Genomic DNA, 21,461 nt, shown 5'->3' with positions numbered 1-21,461 from the left:
TCTGCTCCATGACATTTTATGTAGTGTATTATATTTAGCTTGTTTGTTGAATATTCGTTTAGTGGGTTATCAGGCTGTAGCAGTATACCGCAAAGTCATGCATGATTAATAGTGTTTATAGTTTTGCACTAGATTATTTGTTTTATTATTATTATGAAATATTCCATCAGACCATACATATCTTATGAAATCTACTCCCAAGAAGTGTGAAAATTATGCCTTGCTTGTTATAGTAGTGTCATTTTTAGTTATCATAATATTCTAATCTAGTTTGGATGAGTTACTAAGATTTTAGTCTGGTAGTCAAAATTAATAGTTCTTTATTGATTAAAATATTGTTACTTGTGAGGTCCATGTGCCTGAAAACCTAGACCCCATTTCCAGAGATTAGATCGATCTACTCAAGAAGTTTTAAGTTATAACTTCTTGATCTACTTTAGATCGACCTAACTCCCTGGGGGTTCACGCTAAATAGCTGTCAGCCGGGCGGACACGAAAGTTAATTACCCCCTTAAAGCTTGTAGTAGGCGGGTCGGACATTTAAGCCGGATTATCTGACAGTAATCTAGTGAGACTCCCCGCGGTGATAGATCGATCTAAAAGTTGTGAGAACAGAGCCCTATACACATTAGTAGTACATGGGTACTATATGATGTATAAACATGTACATGAATTTTATGTAAATCCGTTTCACTTCATATTTGTAAATAAATTGAAAAATAAATTTATTGAAAAGATATTGCTCTCTAGGGTTAATATAAAAACATGGAGTTGGGACAGATTCACTCCATCATATGTACTTCTTGTGAGTTAATAACAAAAAAAAAACATTATTTTGACAAATACAAATTATGTGGATTATAATGTACTTTATTGTACCACCTGCGCGGCGCTGGCGGGACACGTGGTTTTAGTCCCGTCCCGTCTCATTCTTATTATTTCAGGATAAACGCGAAGTCATTATTTAATGATTTGTTTCTCATTTAATATGAAGTTTGCTCCAATCGGATTTTAAACATATTACTGTCAACTGGACTGGTTTGCGGCAGTCTGAAAGAAGCCAGTGGGCTACTTAATTCCGAAATTATGTATCTGGACGCCTTTTTGTATCAAATGTAACATAGTTTTGCAAAGATTATCAATGCAAAACTTATAAGCTTGGGGAGTTTTATAATCCACTCAATTTTAAACTGCTAGTACCTAAGTATAAATCTATTGCAAATGTTAACAATAGATGTTCTTTCTGTGTTAATAAAAGCCATTGTGACGTCCGGTACATAACGTGTCGTCTACTGAATTAAAACTTGAAAATTGACTGTGACGTCACAAAATGAAACTTTATGACGTCAAAAACTAACTTTGGTTACCCTTCACGACAAGTTGGAGATATAGCAACTAAAGATGTCTTGCGGATTATCTTATTTGTTTCAAACTAGGAATACGCGTCAAAGGATTGCACGAGCAGTGGCCTACGTTAGATCCAAGTTATTTAGGAAGAGGCCAAAAAATGCTCCTAGCGGAAAGACCGCCATGAAAATGTCCTTGGACGATTATTTACAAGGTGATGCAATTCTTCCCATGTTCGTAGAGAAGTGCATTGTGTATATTGAAGAGAATGGTCTCGGTTCAGAAGGACTGTACAGAGTACCTGGAAATAAAGCTCATGTAGAATTACTGCTGCAGAAATTTAATGAAGGTGAGTTAACCAGTGTACGGTTGTGATTTTTTATTATTTCAATTTCTAGGAATTAAATATGTATAGAATTCCTGCTATAAAGGTTTACTAAACTATGATACGATTCAAGTTTCTTTTTCATATATTTTCTGCTAAATTATCAATCTTCTGAATCTTAATATCTGTTAATTTGCCTTATTAACCGAGACAGCTATTTTTTCTTACCTTAATTCTTAACTCAAGATTCGCGTCACAGGAAAGGACACACAATAGATACAACATAAAATATAGAAATAAAGATTTAAACTTGAGAGAAATGTTTCGACTATTTTCACATGGGGTATGACTGTATTTTGACTTTTAGCCCCAAATTTTGTTTTACAGATCATACTTTGGTTTTCACTGATTTGGAAATCTCTGTCAACGATGTGGCGACAGCTGTGAAAACTTTCTTCCGTGAGCTGCAAGAGCCACTGATCCCTAACAAACTTAATAACGAATTTATAAGTGCAGCAGGTAAGATACTACAGCAGAACTTAAGGCGCCTTTTACTTCTCATTTTTTAAAACGGTTTCTTTCATATGGATGCATGTTACAAATGCATTTTGTGTGAATTTCTATACGTGAAATTCCAGATTTAAGGGTAAGTTATTTAGAGATTTGCTGACCTCACTTTTACAGACGTTTGAGGCATGATTTTCATTCTTCAGGTATCCATGATAAAAAACGTCGCCTTCAAGCTCTGAGAGAAGTGCTCCAGAAGCTTCCTGCTGGCAACTACCGCGTGCTTAAATTTATCGCCACACATTTGAACAAGTAAGTTATGATCTAGTATTTTACAGTCTTGCTTGCAGTATTTCAATGAATTCAACTGAGTCCTCAAATTGTTTTCAAATTCATTTTCTAAATTGGTTTTCCATTATTAAAGGCAAAATGATAAAGACATAACATATACAGGACAGAGGGCAATATAAAACTTGCTTTTAAGCTAAAATTTTTAATCAAAATTTTGAAGCAAATAGCGAATACCTTATATCTTATATCCTCATAATATATGATTATCAAACTTCATTACATTTTTCTTCCTTAATTTGGTTGGTGTTTTCTTTTCAGAGTGACAACACTCAGTGATGTTAACTGTATGACCAGTACCAATCTTGCCATTTGCTGGTGGCCAACACTACTACGGCCAGAGTTCGCCTCTTTGACCGACATGGCGTCTAGCGCGGGTTCACTCCAGGCTGTTGTCCAAACCATCATTGACCACCACGGCTTCTTCTTTGAGTAAAGTGTAAACATTGTGTTTTTATGCAAAATCCTCTGGGATTTTTTCAAGTTAATTTCTAAACATCTACGGATAACTAATCTTTGCGGACCACTAAATGTTGTCCAATGCTGGCAAAATACGACGAGAGCCTAAGGACGCCTTAAAATTCATCTGCTCTTGGAAGCCACGATAATGCTAGTGGAAAATTTATGAGAGGCGGATAACATTTATGATGTGTAACTGGCGATAGAGGTCGACCTAATGTGAATGAACCTGTATCATTTCCATTCAGCCAAATTTTTGACCCATAACCAAGGCCCAAAGAAACAGTACGCCAAGCGACATGATTGATAAGTCGGTGACTGGGCATTGGTCAGTGTCCTTGTAAAACACCAGCGGACGTAAACTCGTAGATTTTCAAGATTTATCTGTTTATTTTTAAGCCTTAATTTTTTCACCCTCAAATTTTTGTTGCAACAATTTATCCTGTTTTGTGTCTACATTTATGTATATGTGTATATTTTTGTAAATATTTTTCACAGATACTTGATTTAATTTGATTTCAAAGATTTGTTTTAAAAAGGCATCCATCCTGAAATTCGTAAATAAAGCATTACATCGGCATTAAAAATGTGTCAGATCCGTCGGCGATTTGGAAAAATTTTGATGCTGCTTGGCCTACAAGGATACTGATGATTTCAGAAAAGTATCATAATTTTACGCTAAAGACAATTTTTAAAAGATTTCGATACGTAAATATGGCAAGAAAAAATAAACTGGACAATTACTTGACTATTTTATTTGACGTTATGTACTATTAGATTCAATACGCACAGTATCTATAAAACAGCACTAAAATCACTGAATTTAAATGAGATCCAACAGTCATTTGGCAATTTGACGTTTTTATTTGTAGAGGTCCAACGTAAGATCAAATTTAACTGTGACAACCTCATATTTTCCGCTGTATAAAAGTATTTACTCGAGAAATGTTAACTTGCAAATTGACTCTCAGTGTTGTCTATTCTGACATATCAAAGCCTAACATAACAAAACCTGAAGAACAGTGGTCTAGAAGTGCTTATCGCAGTAGTCCATCACCAGCCGCACAATGAAGACAAGAAGGAACTTGTGAAGAGCGTGGAAGGTGAAGTCCCATAGTGAGTGAGTGTTATGTATGACATGAGGGGCTTCCAGGCACGCGAACAGAAGAGTAATGGTACCACAAACTACTGACCAACTCTCCCACGATGATGCAGACGATCACGCTTACACTCACACTAATCTTGATGTCAGCCATTTCAATTCAACTCTGGAAGGCAATTTTAAAATCTGAAAATAATCTAAAATTAAAATGAGTCGTATCAATTAGATGGAGCTGGGCCGACTATATTGATAGTAGGCATATTAGTGGTTATTTCTCACACCTAATTTAACGTCAGTATAACATTAATAAAATATGAATTATGTTATTATCATTAATTTCGCCATGTCATTTGAACTCTGAAATGACGGGATAGGCACATGTTGCGTTATGAATACGAATGAGTACAGGTGTATAAGTCAACGCGTCCTATGGACTAGATGTGATTAGGATGCTATGATCTCTTAATACCTTTCAGAAATGAAAACAAGAATGCATTCCGATTATCGACCTGACGCCCTTAATACCCAAATATAACATGATTTGTTAAGATACTTGCTTTTTATAAGGTGTGTTGACGTTCTTCTGTGTCCATTGTCACTCCATGAACAGCTTGAAACACTATCGTGCAGGCAAATTTTATAAATAACGCATTTTACAACTTGCACGTATTCCAACTCTCGAGAGGATATCAAATATAACTAAGTAAACTAACCTTTTTGTCTTTTAGTCGTGTATACTTTGTAGGAAGTGCTGTAACTTAATAATCCAGCAATAGATAGTCTTCTTGTCAACTTGCATTAAAATTTCACCTGTCTGGGCGTTAGCTTGACCTACAACCAGGTATTCGATTGACTCCCACTGTGTTTGCACGGAGTACTGCCACAACATACATGTACATGACCTCAGCCGCTACAGGTACTATTATGAACATATTTTAAACAGGGCAACATGTAGGCGTGCGTCGCCTGAGGAAGAGATTTAAAAGAAATTACACCAAGCCTAGGAGTAGAAATAAAAGTTAGAAAATAAAATAAGCATTGAAAAATAAGAAAGAAATACGAATATATTGCGGAAAAAGGAGATTTTTTTCTTCATTTTTAATGACATTTTATTTTAAAGAATTGCAGCCATTTCTGGTGCTAGATTGGACTACGGTTCATTTCTGTCAAACTTGAAACAATTAGCTTCACTTTGAAGCCCAAAACATATACTATATTTGAATACAAGAATCTTTTAATAAAGTAACTTTAAGATTTGGAAATCTTTCGTTTGGACCCACCGCTTAAGTAGAACTTTATTTACGTCCGAAACGTTCTTGGCATTATTAGATACCGGTGGGATCACTTCACAAAATGATGTAATTAAATTTTTTTACCTTGTTATTACTTTTTATAAATTGACTAACCTCGGGGCCCAACTAGCCTCGGTCTCCTCTACTGGTAGAAAGTGTTAATGCTGTTAAGTAATAAACTGCAAGTTTTCATTACCTCCGCCAAGGAGGTTATGTTCTCACCCCTGTTTGTTCTCACCCCTGTTGTTTGGATGAATTTCGATGGAATTTTCAGCGTAGGTCAGATATGGGTTAACTTAGAAGTGATTAGTTTTTGGTGGTGATCCGGATCAATCACCAATCAAAAATCAAAAATCAATAATCAAAAAACTAAGTTATGGACCGATTTTGATGAATGTTTTTAGGAACTGTCAGAAGTGGGCCAAGGAACAGATGATTAGTTTTTGGTGGTGCTCCGGATCAACAATCAATCAATAATCAAAAATATCGAAAATTTAGGGTGAAACGGCATTGGATGGAGACTTTGCTGCCTTGGCGGAGGTCTGCGCTCTCTGCGTGCTTTTCTCTTTTTTCTGTGGTTTCTTTTTCTTGTAGTTACTTTTCATAAATTGACGAGGAGGCAACTAACCTCGGGGCCCAACTAGCACCGTTTCATGTACCAGAAAGTCCCCCGTGACAGAGAGTCCGCCTCCCATTACTTTGTACAGGTGAGCCTCGCCCTAGATTTTGATCCACTTAGGTAAGACTTACTCTAACCATTATAACTTTAGGCTATGGAGGCCGGACTTTCTGTCACAAGGACCCTCAGTTTCGTGACACCGGTCTCCGCTACTGGTAGAAAGTGTTAATGCTGTTAAAGTTATAAACTGTAAGTTTTTATTTTGGATTTATTTCTGTGGGGATAAGTTTTAAATAGATAATAATGAGAATCAGTAATTTCAATACACTGCTGATAAGAAACTTTATACATTAAATACTTTTTTGCCTTGACGTCTCAGGCACGACAATACCTCGGCTTTCTTTATTCATACTCTTCAGTTGTAGAGCTGAAAGTGTGGCATATTCCTATTTCAAAATATTGTTTTCTTCAATAAATGGACGAAAAGGGGCTTATTTTCACATTTGAACGGGCATTGTAGAAAAACAATGAAAGCTAAAACTCTCAAATTTTGCATGTAGGTGCAATATATAAAGAGTTTACATACCGATACAAAGTTTAACTCAAACTGTTGCGTAGATTTTGAAATAGAACTCAAATTTGGTGCAAACCTAATAATGATTTCAAGATTTCAAGAAAATCGGAAGTTCGTCTTGACGTCACTTACTTGTATATGGGAAGCTACTGGATGATTTTTCCATGAGGAAGACTTCGTAGCTCATGTAAACATAAAGAAAATAACCATGAAGATAACATAGTATTCGATAATCAAAATGCCATTGAATAAAGAAACTGTCCTGAGCACAACCATGTGATCACGGTGAATTAGGGCAAACGTTGTCAGAAATGACTTGGCGCATCAAAAACAGAAAATTTGATTGGTTCAAAGTTTTGAGAACAATAAGGAGCTGCCCAATCAAATTTCTTGAACTATTTTACTATGCATATGCAAATTAGGTAAACAAATCTCGATTGTTTTTGAGATGATTAAATCTGAACTAGATACATTCAGCGCTGTAAGTTGAATTTTTTACCAGAAATGGATCTACTATTCCAAAAATCTTATAGATGAAAGAAAATCAAGTGAAATTTATCCATATATTTTATTATTATTCTGTATGTGATACTTTTTGACAAAAATTCACTTTACGACAATGCGTGAACTCGCGCAGTAATTTAGGAAACTATAAGTAGACTAGAGTCTAAGTCAACTCTTGCCTTGCAATCAAGGAGATGTTTTTGATAAAAGATATCATGTGGGTAAGCAAGTCATTCCCCTTATGAACTTTAGAAATAAGGAGCAGTAAAAGGGAACTTTTTTTGTAGGTGACGATGGAAAACACACCCACCAGCAGTGATATTCAACCGGAGCCAAAGAGCACAGGTAAAGCGTGCATGCAAACTTCCATTTCACGTAGTACTTGTACCTTTATTTGTACGTACATTTACCCTTATTCCTCAAAGTTGGTGTGCGTGTATGTACCAGAAGAATGAATGTCAGGGCTTGTGACTGTAGACTGAAACAATCTCAACCATTGAGGTTCAAAACAGATAATCACAGAGTGCACAATACATGCTAGCACCACGTGCTTATAAACCATCTTTAAAAAACTGATGGACCCTACTAGTAATCATGTTATACATGTACCTTCAGTAAATGTGGCACTAATCAATGTACTGCCAAACTGCTCATGCACGTTTCAGTATCTTATCATGAACTTTTAGATTTAAAAAACACGATGGACACCATATTTTGTTATTATTTTTTTAATACTCATTTTAAGTTTAGTGGTAATTTATTGAGTCTACTGCATTATTATATTTCTCCATATGCATTCAATATAAGCTGTTTTATTATTATTATTATTATTATTATTATTATTATTATTATTATTATTATAAAAATCCATTTAGTTATTGGCCATCTTCAGTGCAACAAAAGGATATGTTAAATTTTATGTAAATTTTACCACTCATGTATCTATGCCAATGAATGAAAAAAAAGTTGAATGTATTAATTTTATTCCATTTTTTAATTTCATTTTATAATTCATTTTTAACAGATTTGGCAAAGGTCAGAATAATCCTTAGGGAAAACACTTTACAGGCCAAAGTAGTGGGCAGCTGCCCATCACTTGGCAGATGGTGCCCTCAGAATGGCATCAAGATGCTGAGGGTCAGCCAACAGGACCCTCAACAAAGCTGCAACATAATGTTGCCGAAAAACTCAAATGCAGAGTTTAAATTTATAAAGAAAATAGATGTGAGTATAATATACCTACACACACTGGACAAAAGAAGTGTCACCCCCTAACTCAGAGTAATAAAAGTAGGCAGATCTTGGGTACTTATAATGCCTGGTCTACTTATAATGTGACTAATGAGTATAAAACCGCTATACCATGGGATTGTATTGTTGGTCTTGTACATGTACAGCAAATTTTATTCCTGTCTTCCTCCAATATGGCAAGATACAGGCAATTATCTAACGGTTATAGGTGCAAGTTATTAACCTGAAGAGGCGGAATGTAAGCAATGTCAGAATATCGATACAATTGAATTGTTCAGTCAGAACCGTGCAGGGGGTCTGGTCTCGGTATAGAAACACTGGATCAAGAGACAAATTGCCTCTGATGGGTCGTCCAAGAAAAAATACTGGCCGTAAAGACCGACGACTGATTTTGATGTCCAGGTTGTCAAAGTTCGACACTGCTTGTCAGTTGACAACACAGTGGAACAATTTCACACATAAGAATGTGTCTGTGAAAATTGCTAGGCGTCGGTTACATGCTCATAGAGTGTACAGCAGGGTAGCAAGACTGAAACCTCTTATATCGTTACAAAACAGGCAACGTAGAGTAAACTAGGGTCAACAGGATCTGGAACTGGACAGTTCATGACAATTGGTCCTATATATTTTTTCTGATGAGTGTCGCTTTGGTGTGACCTCTGATGACAGAGGTACTATGCTGGCAAACTGCTGGTAAAGCATTTACACCACATGCACTGAATTTTCGAACCCGGAGCAGCATATTCATCATGGTGTGGGGCTGCATCAGCATCCATGGCTTGGGCGAATTGATAGTGGTTAATGGAAACATGAATCGCTAGAAATGTATCGATGTTTTAGAGTCAGGCTTGCTACCATCTATTACTAACATGTTTGGTGACAGGAATTATCCATTTGTTCACCAGGATGACAATGCTCCTTGTCACAGGCCCAGAGCAGTTGATGATTGGTTTGACCAACAGGACATTTGCAGGGTGATGTGGCCTGTCCAGAGTCCGGATGCAAACATAATAGAAAATTTTTGGAATGATATGTCAAAACTTTTTACAAATGCCCGTCTAACCAGCAGAGAAACTCTGTTATATTCAGTGTTTTATGCTTGGGCCAGCATAAGCCCTAAACGCATCAGACATTTATATGAATCCTTGCTTCGTAGACTGGCACCTATTATTAGGTCACGTGGCTATGCCACTAAGTACTAATTTTTGACTTGAAACTGCATATTTTGGTAGAATGTATATTTTATTCTCATTTTGTGATTTTTTGTGAAATTTGATGTTAATAAAATGATACTAGGAGCATATCATTCCACAGTCATTTATCTCCCCCATAGTATTGGCTCAGTAGGGGTGACACTTCTTTTGTCCAGTGTGTGTAGTTTACTAATTGTATGGCAAATTGAAATGGTTCTATTAAAGAAATGTATGAAAGTCTGTGTTGCGTCTCCTAGTCATTTTTTTTTTTTTGTTTTTTCTGTCTATTGGAATTGATGCTTGATTTACTTCTTGATAGGTCAAAAAGAAAATTAAACCTTAAAAAAGAGATAAACATTTTGTTCGCCTTGGTAGATTACAAGCATTTCCTTACACAGATGTTGATACTCAAAAAATTTCTTAAGGAATCTTGCTGTAATTATATTTGTAATATATTCAGTAGCAAAGGTAATGCCATCTATGTAATGATGAAATGCCTTCATGAAGGAGTGATTAAATTACATAATATGTTATTTAGATTATAATATTTAATTGTTTTATCTGTTTTTTGTTCATCAGATGTATTGTTATGCAGATTAAGTGTATTGTGCCAAGGTAATCCAGATAAACTGTATTATTACACAAATAAATTGTATTGTTATGTAGATTTACTGTATTGTAATCCAGATTAACTGTTTTGTTAGACAGTTTAATTGTTTTTCATCCAGATGAACTGCCCTGACAGTGGATATGAATGGGAGCCAAGGGCATTCATTAACAGGCATATTCATGTCACCTCTAAAGAAAATATGCAGATCACTTGCAAATGGGGAGATCCAGAAATGAAGATTGAGGGTGAGTTGTATAAGAAATAAACCATCTGCTTTGTGATTCTTTGGAATTTAGTAAAAAGTTTTAACTAGTTAAAACTAGCTTTTATTCTAGCTTTGCATGCTGCTTTTCATATACAGCAGCTTTTATTTATTCCTCATTATCATATTTAAACTAATTCTTTTCATGATTTGGTTCTAAAATAACATTAAGTTTAACGTTTGATTTTTGACATATTGGGATTAAACCCACTATATTTCATTTATGAAAATGAATGTTGTACTCAAATATGCTTTATGATAATGAAACTTGTGATATATTTTATTCCAGAGTGGACCAGTTCCAGTCCTGATACTCCTACCGGTATGGAACAATTTTATATAACCAAAGTGATGTCTGGCAGGTTACATACAAACACCATGTTGACCTTCTTTTTACCACCATTTTGCTTTGTTTTTTTATTTTTATTTTTATTTATTTATGGTGGATTTTTAAAACTATATCCTCCCTTATTCTAAAATAAATCTAGTCTTGATTTTCCTAAGTATCATGTAACAAAAGTGACATAAAGAACTATATATTAATATAATAATATATTTATTTCAAGTCTAAAATCCATAAAATGTTCAGTAGACTGTACAACACAAAATACAAAGAAGTTTGTAGATAAAAATGATTAAGATATATATTATATAAATCAGAGCTAGACTAAATTGTAATAAACAGTAATTAAAAGTAAAAAATCCTTCATGTAAATCCTTCATGTTTCCTTCATGTAAAATTTAAAAATTCATGAATAAAATGTCTTAAAAATGTGAGTTTTCAATTCCTTTTAAAAAGATCATTGTGATTCTATTTGTCTAATAAAAATTGGTAACTTACTCCATTCTACTGGTGCAGCTACACAAAATGATATGTTTTTTTTACTTTGATTTGGGAAGTTTCAATTAAAGTTTGTCAGCAGACCTCCGGGATCTTTGAGGACTATAACGTTTGACCAGATCAATTATATTTGGTGGAGTTAGGTCATAAAAAGCAGCATGTGTAAAAACTAAAACCTTAAATAAAGTTCTGGCCCTAACTGGTAACCAATGTAACTGCTTTAAAATTGGAGTGATATGGCAATCCCTAGGCTGTAGCATGAAAAGCCATGCTGAGATATTCTGGATGCATTTTAATCTTTTGATCTTATCATCTGGACATCCATATAATACAGAATTGCAATAGTCCAACCTGGAAGTTACCAATGAGTGTATTACAGTAGCAGCAGATGATTGATTCAGATATTTCCTTATGGTGCCAATGTTCCTAATGTTGTATAAACAAGACCTTGTAATGTTGGAGATCTGTTTGTCCATTGAAAGTGTAGAATCACAAAGTATACTCCTAATTTTTTTACATGGGGGGAAGATAATGCCATACTAGCTCCAATTCTAAGTTGCAGCTAGGTTGTGAGCAAGGCCCTTGTTGTGGGGTTCAGTAATGACTAAAGTTATGTTTTTCCATCATTTATCTTCAATTTGTTTGAAATGAGCCAACCTCTCAGATCTGATATGCAGTCAGCAATGGTGTTCACAGACAATGCTGGATCATGGATGTTGCAAGATGTGTACAACTGGGTATCATCTACATAAAAGTGGTAACCTATCTTATGATAATGCAGAATTGCTCCAAGTGGTAAAGTGTAAACACAAAATTTTAGAGGGCCAAGAATGCTCCCCTGAGGAACACCAAATAAACGCTGTGACTAAGTGACAACTACTACATTCACTGTATTTGTATTCACTGTATTTATAATATTTCAGCTGACACTCTCATAGCAGGGGGGGAAAAAGTATATGCTGCACCAAGCAAAGAAGGTAAGCATTACCAGACAGGTATACTGTATTGTCATATACATGTACTCTTGTATGTTGACACTAATAGGTTTGTTAGTGACAACTACTACATTCACTGTATTTGCCATATAGTATATGTGATCACCATATAATTATGATATATTAACGCAAATGTTATATTTTCAGAAATCATTATTGACCAAGTTCACAATAGCTATCGTAAGTGACTTTTAGTTGTTACATAATATGAATTTATAAACATTTACATATCCAAAAGAAGATAAAAACAAAATATTTCACATGTACCGTAGAAATGTCAGCTGTATTCTCATATGCATTCTAGATTTCATAATATTTCAGCTGACACTTTCAAGGCAGGAGAAGAAAAAGTAGATGCTGCACCAAGCATAGAAGGTAAACATTTCCAGACGGGTCTACTGTATTGTCATATACATGTACTCCTGTATGTTGACACTGATAAATATAAATTAATGCTTATTTCAGAACATTCATGAGATAGCATTAACTAAAATAAAACTGCAGCAGCAGCTTTTTATTTTATTTCCTTCTTGGCATATTTATCTATTTTGCAAAATATTTTTATGGGAACATTTGATTTATACTAAACTGCATGTTGTATATAATATGCTTTACATCCCTGTTTCTCTTTGTTATGTACAAAACAGATAAAAATATAGAACCAGCCATATTGTTTTGTATATCTAAATATGAATTTGGCACAGGTGAGGTAGCATTTTCCCTAATAATTATAAATAATGGTTTATTTTTATAATATATGGCACATTCCATTTAATTTTAGAGCTTAAAAAACTGATTGATTAATAATAATGCACTGTTCTAAAGATATAAATCTTTAAAAGTCTCTAGTTCCTTAAACTACTTTGAGCTTCAGATCTGATCCCTTTTATTTTTTATTTCAGAAGAATGCTTGGAAAAGATTAAAAAGGGTGACTCATGTAAGCAGGGGCGGATTTAGGACGTCTTCTGGGTCTTTCAGAAGACGGTCAGATTTTCAAGTTTACATTGGCGGGTATCTATTTTTTTCTGTCGGAAGACGGTCAAAAATGAAGAACGGATCAACAAAGATAATTTGGAAGACTGTCAGGAAATAACTCTGAATCCGCCCCTGTGTAAGTATAGGAGCATAAGATATAACAGGAAGAAATCTAATGATGAATTATTTGCTGGAGTCTAATGAATTTATTACTGTAACTATTTGATGAAAAAAATATTCTTTGCAACCTTTCGTATTATCTCAAAATATTTGTCTGAAACAATGCATTGAAAGAAAGAAGTTGGCTCAATACAGTGTGTCAGGCATAAAACGGAATTCACAAATCCCATGCGACACCACAAAAATGGAAGGACAATCAACTGAATTGACATTTTCAGTTGATGACAACAAAAACATCAAGGCTCAAATGTACATTGGAACTGAGGGTGGTATGTTGAAATAATGGGGAGTTACAGCTAGCGGAATTAGGGCAAAGGTGGCGGTGGTGGAGGGGGGGGGGGGTGAGATGTATTTCTTTGTTAAATCCTAAGCACTTATTCAGAAGCAGACAAATAGCTTCAAGTTTTTTTTACATTTGAATTCAATTCAATGTCACTCACTGTACGTAATTAGGCCAACTGAACACATTTCGTATTTTAAACACTTTCATAGTTGATATATTAGTGTGAACCTTCTCGGATGCCTACATTACAAACTGATCAGTATAACAGTGCATTTAGTTTTAAAAAGATTTCCATATTTTCAATTGGAACATTAACGAGAGAAAACTGTTAGTTTTTCACGATGACTTGTTTGTGTATGTTAGCCGTCCAGACTCTAAAGCTTTGACTTAAGGTTATTGTAATGATAATAATAATATATAATAATAATAAGATTCTTATATTTATTAACATCCAGATACCAAAAATGAGTTTTTCCTCTATCTAATTATTCAATAATGCATCTTTGTGCTGATTTAAAACTATGGGGTCTGGAAATGGTCTCTTGTCCTTGTAAACGCTTTGAATCTTGCATACAAACCCCGTTTAGTCGACTTTCAAATTTGGTGTTCAGTTAGCGTCAGTGTGCTTTTTTTCGGCATGAGCATATGTTTTTCCATTTTCAGTTAATCTAATCTTTATTCGGATTCTCTGCTTTCGAAAATTGAAATATCGCCATTTAAATGTTATTTTGATATTTCAGAACTGCAAACGCCTTTGCCGAGATCCTGCACAGTGCACGTGACGTATTCTCCGAGATGTATTTTAAAATCAGACGCAGATCCAGATCCATTGGCACCGCAGATGCTATATGTTGAAAATTATATCTTAGGGCATGCTATGTACATCATTTTATTTGGAAGCAATCCAGCTTCTTTTTAAATTAATCTCATTATGCAATTGTGCAATTATTAAAGTGTTTAAAATGGCATGATGTTATTTTCAGCGTGTTTGCAAATCACAAATTTCAAAGTTGAGATTAAAAATGCAATTTTCACGATATTGAAGCTCGGATAAGATTGTTTATTTAGCCAATCAACTACCTTATCATATTATTATAATTTGCATTGTATTAAAAGTCAATTTTTAATGTTAATATGTACACTTGTGAATGACAAGCAATTAATGAAAATAAATGACTGTTTTGGGGGTAGTTTTTTATTCAATCTAAAATACACAGAATTAAAGTAAAGTTGATATGTACTGGATTTTTAGAACCTATACTATACTCTCTTTGGAATGCATTTTTTGTTCTCCAGATTAAATCTAAAAGTGCTTTTAAATTTTGTAAATGAAAAATTTAAAATTAACACAAAGCAGTTTCATTACAATTGCACGAATTATTAATATGAATAAATTCTGTAGGTGTCAATTTTCAGATTTATCATTTCCGGTCAAATTCATACGGTTAATATGGCCTGACGGCCTATTCTTTGTCCAATGTCCTGTTCAAAGACTGTACTATGTCCTTATTATCTTTTTTATTTGAGCACATGAGTCCCCCAGTAAATATTTTATTGTTTCTTCGAGGTTTTCTGTCATAAAAGATGTCATATAATAAATAAAACATTAAAAAAATTGGTCTTTGCTTGTATATTGAAATGAATGATACTCGTATGACTGCATTGGTATGAGTGGGCGAGTCTATTCGACTTGAGGGGTGGAAGGTGGGAGGAGTTCACTCCATTTAAGGGGTGACAGGTGGGAAGAATCCATTCCATTTGAGGGGTGACAGGTGGGACTAGTCCACTTCATTTGAGGGGTGACAGGTGGGATGATTCCATTCCATTTGAGGGGTGTCAGGTGGGACTAATCCATTCCATTTGAGGGGTGTCAGGTGGGGCGAGTTCATTCCATTTGAGGGGTGACAGGTGGAACGAATCCATTCCATTCGAGGGTTGACAGGTGGGGCGAGTTCATTCCATTTGAAGGGTGACAGGTGGGACGAGTCCATTCCATTTGAGGGGTGACAGGTGGGACCAGTTCAATTCATGTGAGGGGTGACAGGTGGGACGAGTTCAATTAATTTGAGGGATGACGGGTGGGATGATTCCATTCCATTTGAGGGGTGTCATGCATGTTGCTATAAACAAACAAACCTTATGAATGGATTGCAAGATTGTAAATTTGTACTTTATATTGAAATTTAGATATTCTTTCAGCGGGTAAGACCTTTAATGTCCAATTTTTATTTACAAAATAATGTGCATAATTACAAAGCTTTAAACCATTTCAATTTTAAATATCGCCAGGTTTCATAGAAAATCGTCATTCCCCCCCCCCCCCTAAGAAAAATTACACAATTTTCCAGATTGAACTTGAAACAGTTATCACATCTATGTAATCTTTCTCCTTTCCCATTTTAATATTGCTGCCCTGTGTATTTTATATCAATATGAAAAAAAAACGAGGAATTATAGAAATATTTATTCGGATTTGATATAAGAGATACATGAAATTGACCTTGTGGCTTGAACGCCCATATTGCACAGTTTCTCCGAGGGCTTCTGAAATGAAAAAAAAAAAAAAAGGCATAGAAATTTTGATTCAACTGACAGATTGAGATCATTTTGTCTTATTCTAGAGAAGAGCAAAACATCTTATTTGAACACTTTCTTTTAAGAATGTATGAAATAAATTACACATAACATGGATGAAAGTACAATCAAGTTTTAATATACATGTAGTTGGTCGTGTAATGGAGGAACAGAATACGGCACACTGGAGACGATAGTCAACCTGCGTAAAGCTTTCATCTGTAAACCATCGCTTTATTAGCAATTGACATGTGCGTGAATGTGTGTTGTATTATATTAAAAACACTTACCTTACAAAAAGATTTTAACAGCATGTCAATCTTTAAGCATAAATGGATTGCTCAAGTGTAATCTGAAACAAGTAAGAGAACTTTAATAGCTATGTGGATGAAATGATGTATTTTAAGAATTGCTTATTCTTCCCAGGTGAAATGATCAATCCATTACAGTGCATAAATTTAACCCAAAAGAAATAGCTGAAAACCATCGTAATTGTCTTCAAAAGCGACGTTTGAAATGTTAATTAAACTTGACTTGATGTACACCTTGATAGGGCAGACTTCTCATAGTATCCAAAACTAAGAACTATGACAAGTAATATTACCTAAATGAATCGGTCTTTTTATGTGCAGTTATGTTTATTACACGAAAATATTTTAAATTAAGACACAAATGCCTTTTCAATTGCCAGGGGTCATACAAAAAATCTCACACGTGCACAACTAAATATAGCTAGTTTGAAGATTTCAAGCAAACTCATTGTTTCATCAATGGTCAGCTGAAAGCACCATTTCTCCTGTACAGTTGTAGTCCCAAAGCATTGTAACCAACATATTCTGACATTGTGAGTGACATACAAGTAACAATGGGCATAATATTAGAAATCGCGCTACTAATATCTACATTAAATTTTCTCTCATTTGGTTGCACTTGTGTGTTATTGAGGGAGGTTATTTAAGAAGCGGTGCTACTTACCATATTCCTTCCTTCTACGTCTCACAAAAGCATAAACTTGTGGATTCACCACACATGATGTTGCGTCTTCACTCAACTGTGCCCAACTGCAGAGTGAGTATTCAGCTCGCACCACGACGGGCAACTTATTGTTATGCAAATTAGAACAGATTTGACCCATTTTGGTTGAGAGGTTTTCGCTAAAACTGCTCGCAAATGTTCACTGTCAAAATATAAACAGTACATTTTTGATACAACTGAAGTCCACTTGTTGTTAAAATATACTACTTAAATACAAAAACTACTTTTAAAAATCATAATCGAATAAAGGGTTTTTATGACTATGTCTTAATTTAAACCCACGATCCGCAATATTTTATATACTGAAACAAATCAGTAGAAATAGTTTAATATAGGCAGGACAAAAGGGTCCTTTCTATATGACTGGTCGCTAACACTGTCATCTCGAGCAAAGTTGTATTGGTCACACATGAATTTTTTTTACTTCGATACCATCATTTCTAAATATTATGTTGGCTTTAAAAGACAGAGGTTCGTTGAAAGACAACAACGATTACATGGCCATTTTAACACCTTTTCCCGAAAATGATATATTGGAAAATGGTCTTTGCTTACTGTTTTTTCTGTGTTTTAAGTACGAAAGCCTGCAATCAGAGGCGGATTTAGGGGGGGGGGGGGGGGGGTCAGGGGGGTCCTGCCCCCCCCCCCCCCCCCTTCGGTTTAAAAAAAAGAAAACACATCAAAGGTCCCCTCTTGAAATTTTAATGTTGACTAGCTAGATCATGTAGTTGTAGACCGTACCAAATAGCACTGTTTCCCCTCTAACCAATTTTTTCGGGACCTTTCAGCGGGCCCCGAAACCTCGCCAAGAGGGGGGAGGTTTGCTTCGCATCCGCGGACCCCCCTTCAAATAATCCTGGATCCACCCCTGCATTGTACCAGTGTATTTTATAATGAATCTGTAAAGATATAATGTACATGCAAAATCACGGGGGCGAGGTGGGGAAGGTGGGTGTTGGAGCTAGCGTATGTGTTTCCATTACGTGTTTCCGCTACGAGTCTCTTCCCCCCCCCCACCCCCAACATTAAATGAAAAAAATAAATATTACATGAAAATTTAATACAACATTCAATGAAAAAAAAAGAATATTGCATGAACATTAGAAACAACACTGAATGAAAAAAATAAAACTCCCTTAAAATTTTAAATAACAAATCCACCACTGCACAGGATACACACATTCCCAAATGTGTAACGTAATTGCTGAATTTGGCATTAAACCAATCATATAAAACTACACTAAAATTACAATGGCTTTCAGTGATTTTGTGACGTTGGAAGCTGTAAACTGTATCAATCAAATGCAAACATTTATTTTCCTTGCAGTGTTGTGTTTAAAATTGATAATTTAATTGCAGAAAAGCAATATCAAATTTACACCGTTACTCCCCGCTAAAGTTTAGTACTGTAGTATAGTCCGTGCAGTACCTAATGAAGTAGCCTACTTTTGACTCATTTTTTGTTCAGAATATGTTCATTCTCGTCTGACAAAATCATAATTATGTCAGTTTTATAAATTTATAATATCATTCAGTGGTCTGCCCACTGGCTGTTAGACTTTCATCATTGGCGACAGGTTGTTGCAGTTATTTTCTACTGGCAGATATTAAACAAACCCGAATCCTGTTTAAAACAGCTAGTTTGGCAACTGTATTTCACGTCATTTTGTCTAACACCAGTGTATTTCATCCTGCTCCTCCGTACAATAATGGTTGCCAGGGTGATTTATTTTGAAGGTTAATATTCCACTCTTGCGCTGTGTTGCGCTGTATTGCGGTGTTTTGCGCAATTTAGGGACACCGCTCTTAACACCATAACTTATTACTCTAAATTAATCCTTTTAACTTCGTGTTTTAATTGTATTTGTATTGTATTTTATTTGAAACGTCTACAGAAAAGATTTTTTGGATTTTAGACTCTAAATAAATATATTTCTTTATTAAATCTTGTGTTTTATTATTTAAATATTTATTATGCGTCTGAGAGAGAGAGAGAGAGAGAGAGAGAGAGAGAGAGAGAGAGAGAGAGAGAGGCAAACCACAACTACAAGATGTAGTGGATAAAAAAGTTTTTTATTTCTTATTTGAATATGATTTTACATCAAAATTGACAAGTACTTATGTTTAAATGTAATATTTTTTATTAACACGACTGCATATATGTACAAGTTGAAAGGGAATGACTGCGTGGAAGATACATCAGAAAACGACAAAATTTAGAAGTATACTTAAAATAGAGCATATAACCCTGTCATGGCAAAGTAAGATTTTAAAAAATAAACTTTTAGAAAGAATCTTATCCTTCAAATATTGATTAGTTTTCTCCTATTTTTTTCAGAGTAAATGATATAACTGGTTATGATAGACCTACATACTCACACTTCCAGAGGAACATAGCAGTGTTGGTGTTGATGGGGCCCTATATCAACACAAACACATGCTATGGTGAAAAGATCATGACCAATGTCCTTACAGATTTGGCCAAAATCAATAAGGGTTGATCATGAACTTTCCAAATGTTCCTGTCAGTGTGGCCAGCACCAACAAGAACATGATCCTCCTCAGAGATATTCTAATGAGTATGTAGTCAATGACAACCAGTTATAAAATAAATACTGCAAAAATTATTATCAATAAAGATTGCCTTGATGAAACAGAAACATTTCTATGTATTGATTTCATGCATGAAAACTATTAACTATATGAAAAAAGAGGTTTTATAGATTTCATCCAAAATAAATATAGGCCTAATGCAGATAAATTTGGTTTAAATTTGTTAAATTCATGTTATTTTTACCTTTATAATTAAAATAGTTGAAATTTCCACACAAAGTGTCCAAATCGAATTAAATAATAAATTAATTAATTTGACATTATCTAAAACTTAGCATCTTCCACACAGTCATCATAGTGCTTACAAAGCAAGTGCTATTCAATGTAAATCAGGTTGTAAAAAGGTTGTAAGAAATACTTCTGTATAGAATGCAAAAACTATTAAAATTAACAATGAAAATTTGCAGATGCTATCTGAAGAACTGAATGCCATATCATAAACAATATGAAATATATACAACCAGGGGCACAAGTACTGAGCTACCACCCCAAACAGAACATTCTCAATACAGAGCCAGTTAACGATGAACGCCTTGTAGAAGTGCGTATCACTTCTGATACCAATGCGTTGTTTTTAACTCTTACATTGCGACTACAAGGAGTAAACTCATCACCACAAAACTTAGAGCGACCATGTAGTTGTGTCTTCCTCAAAGCATCGGCAACACTTCTGGAAGTGTGCCTAGAGCTGATAAGGTGCCAAGGAGAACGCAGAAGAGATCTAGGCATAGGTGTTTTACGAGCACGCCTACCCCTCATCCTCCACAGAGGATCAGCCACAATAATTTCCCCCCTATCGTTTCTCCCCTCACCACCACCATACAAAGCTTTAGTAGCAACAGGAATACGACTAGGTTTAGGTATTCTTTGGATTACAACCGCTGGGCAGTGTGCCCTCTCAGTAGAACGGAGGCACCCGTTAACTGCTATAGGGATTCTAGACTTAAAAGTGGTGCTTCCAAAGACATTCTTAAGTGTATTCATGGCAAAGGTAAACAGAGTTGAAGCCATAGTGGCTAACACTGTATTTGGTACCTTAGTTTTAGTTCTAAAGATGCCACCACATCCACATGGGCAATAATATGCGTGGTAGTGGACTCCACTACGTGTGGATACAGTTGTACTACACATGTCTGAAAGGAGCAAAATTATTTTTGTTGTACATAACTGGGTGTGTGTAGAATTTTAAGTCATAGTCAGTGTACAGAAGCATGCATCTGAGGTGTAGCATGGGGATAATTGTAGGAATTTTTATTAAGTTCTCAGCAAAAAAAAATCTTTAGAAACGTGGCCGAACTACGGCAACTTTCTTTGAAAAGAAAATATATTGTTTCACACAAATAAATAAATAAATAAATAAATAAATAAATAAATAAATAAATTAATTAATAAAAATGGGAAAACGAATAATTAAACATACAAAAGTAAATTTAATGCATAATTCCACAAAAGTGTTTTCGATAGATAAAAGTTTTCAAAAATGAAATGCCAAAAATCTAAAAAAAAAAAGATTTATTAAAATTGCAAATTTGAATACATAATATGCAGAATGACTCACCAATATCTTTTTC

General features: G+C 34.8%; 2 protein-coding genes and 2 long non-coding RNA genes across 5 annotated transcripts; 2 read left to right on the top strand and 2 right to left on the bottom strand.

Annotated features, from left to right (window-relative positions):
* The first annotated feature begins 1,782 nt into the window (after positions 1 to 1,782).
* Positions 1,783 to 3,597, top strand: LOC106177553 (rho GTPase-activating protein 35-like). Its single transcript, XM_013560378.2, has 3 exons — positions 1,783 to 2,191; positions 2,386 to 2,491; positions 2,789 to 3,597. The coding sequence occupies exons 1-3, from the start codon at positions 2,011 to 2,013 to the stop codon at positions 2,961 to 2,963; spliced, it is 462 nt and encodes a 153-aa protein (XP_013415832.2). The 5' UTR covers positions 1,783 to 2,010; the 3' UTR covers positions 2,964 to 3,597.
* A 117-nt stretch (positions 3,598 to 3,714) lies between these two features.
* Positions 3,715 to 5,081, bottom strand: LOC112042563 (uncharacterized). Its single transcript, XR_015332676.1, has 2 exons — positions 4,802 to 5,081; positions 3,715 to 4,254 (listed from the first exon to the last, which is right to left on the bottom strand). It is a non-coding gene; the product is annotated as an uncharacterized LOC112042563 (long non-coding RNA).
* A 2,169-nt stretch (positions 5,082 to 7,250) lies between these two features.
* LOC147763601 (uncharacterized) lies at positions 7,251 to 11,080 on the top strand. The gene is made up of 4 exons (XM_087003122.1): positions 7,251 to 7,422; positions 8,102 to 8,301; positions 10,250 to 10,376; positions 10,683 to 11,080. The coding sequence occupies exons 1-4, from the start codon at positions 7,371 to 7,373 to the stop codon at positions 10,868 to 10,870; spliced, it is 567 nt and encodes a 188-aa protein (XP_086859248.1). The 5' UTR covers positions 7,251 to 7,370; the 3' UTR covers positions 10,871 to 11,080.
* Positions 11,081 to 15,532: 4,452 nt separating this feature from the next.
* On the bottom strand, positions 15,533 to 17,453 carry LOC106174452 (uncharacterized). Of its 2 annotated transcripts, XR_015332708.1 has the most exons (4): positions 17,218 to 17,453; positions 16,533 to 16,594; positions 16,169 to 16,212; positions 15,533 to 15,788 (listed from the first exon to the last, which is right to left on the bottom strand). It is a non-coding gene; the product is annotated as an uncharacterized LOC106174452 (long non-coding RNA). The 2 variants fall into 2 exon arrangements; XR_001239602.2 differs by lacking the exon at positions 15,533 to 15,788 and having other exon boundaries at positions 16,115 to 16,212; positions 17,218 to 17,450.
* Positions 17,454 to 21,461: the final 4,008 nt, after the last annotated feature.

The sequence above is a fragment of the Lingula anatina genome, chromosome 2, assembly GCF_051362555.1.
Source record: "Lingula anatina isolate TDL-2025a chromosome 2, LinAna3.0, whole genome shotgun sequence".
In the NCBI taxonomy this organism is placed as follows: Eukaryota; Metazoa; Brachiopoda; class Lingulata; order Lingulida; family Lingulidae; genus Lingula; species Lingula anatina.
The sequence above is the reverse complement of the archived record's forward strand: the minus strand, read 5'-3'. Positions and strand labels throughout refer to the sequence as shown.